The 709-nt window shown below is 78.0% G+C and overlaps 1 protein-coding gene across 1 annotated transcript; it reads left to right on the top strand.

Moving 5' to 3' along the window:
• On the top strand, positions 1-415 carry AURANDRAFT_69529 (hypothetical protein; the record flags this gene model as incomplete). Its single annotated transcript, XM_009045300.1, has 1 exon — positions 1-415. A coding segment is annotated over one exon (415 nt), but the record flags the coding sequence as incomplete, so codon positions are not given.
• Positions 416-709: the final 294 nt, after the last annotated feature.

Genomic DNA, 709 nt, shown 5'->3' with positions numbered 1-709 from the left:
GCGGCCTCCTCGCGGACCACCTCGCGCGGTCGGGGCGCGACGTGCTCGGCGACCAGGCGCTCGCGGCCTGCCTCTGCTCCGCCGCCGCGACGGCCGCGTGCCTCCTCCTCGGCGACTTCGGCGCCGCGCAGGCCGCGCTCTTCGGCGCGATCCTCTGCGACGGCTTCGCCATGGCGCCGCAGTACGCCGACGTCCAGGCGCTGCTCCCGCGGCACCTCCTCGGCCCGGCCCTCGCGCTCCTCTCGACGGCGACGACGCTCTTCGAGGACCTCCTCGAGCTCGGCGTGGGGCTCGCGGACGAGCGCAACGGGGACCTGGGCCTCGACATCGGCCTCGCGCTCGCGGCGTGCTACGCCGCGGCGCTCGGCGCCGCGGGGCTGCGCGTCGCGCGGGCGGCGCGGAAGGCGCCCGGCGCGTAAAGAAAAAGCCCCGGAAATTACGCCTCGAGGGACCGGAGGAGGCCCTGGAGGAACCGCGTCGCCTCGGTGACTTTGTCCGCGACGCGCGCGCGGTCCGCCTCCGCGACGCGCGCGCCGAACTTCGCGTGGAACTTGTCCGCGTGCCAGAGCAGGAGCGCGCGCCGCGCGGCGGCCTTCTTCGCGGCGCGGCCGTCCGACGGCGCCGCGCCGACGGCGGCCCAGCCCGCGGCGGGGTCCGGCCACGGGACGTCGTCGTAGGCCACGGGCCCCGCGGACGCGCCGAGCGCCTC

Source organism: Aureococcus anophagefferens (assembly GCF_000186865.1).
Source record: "Aureococcus anophagefferens unplaced genomic scaffold AURANscaffold_2138, whole genome shotgun sequence".
NCBI classification, from domain to species: Eukaryota; class Pelagophyceae; order Pelagomonadales; family Pelagomonadaceae; genus Aureococcus; species Aureococcus anophagefferens.
This window is presented reverse-complemented; position numbering and strand designations above follow the sequence as displayed.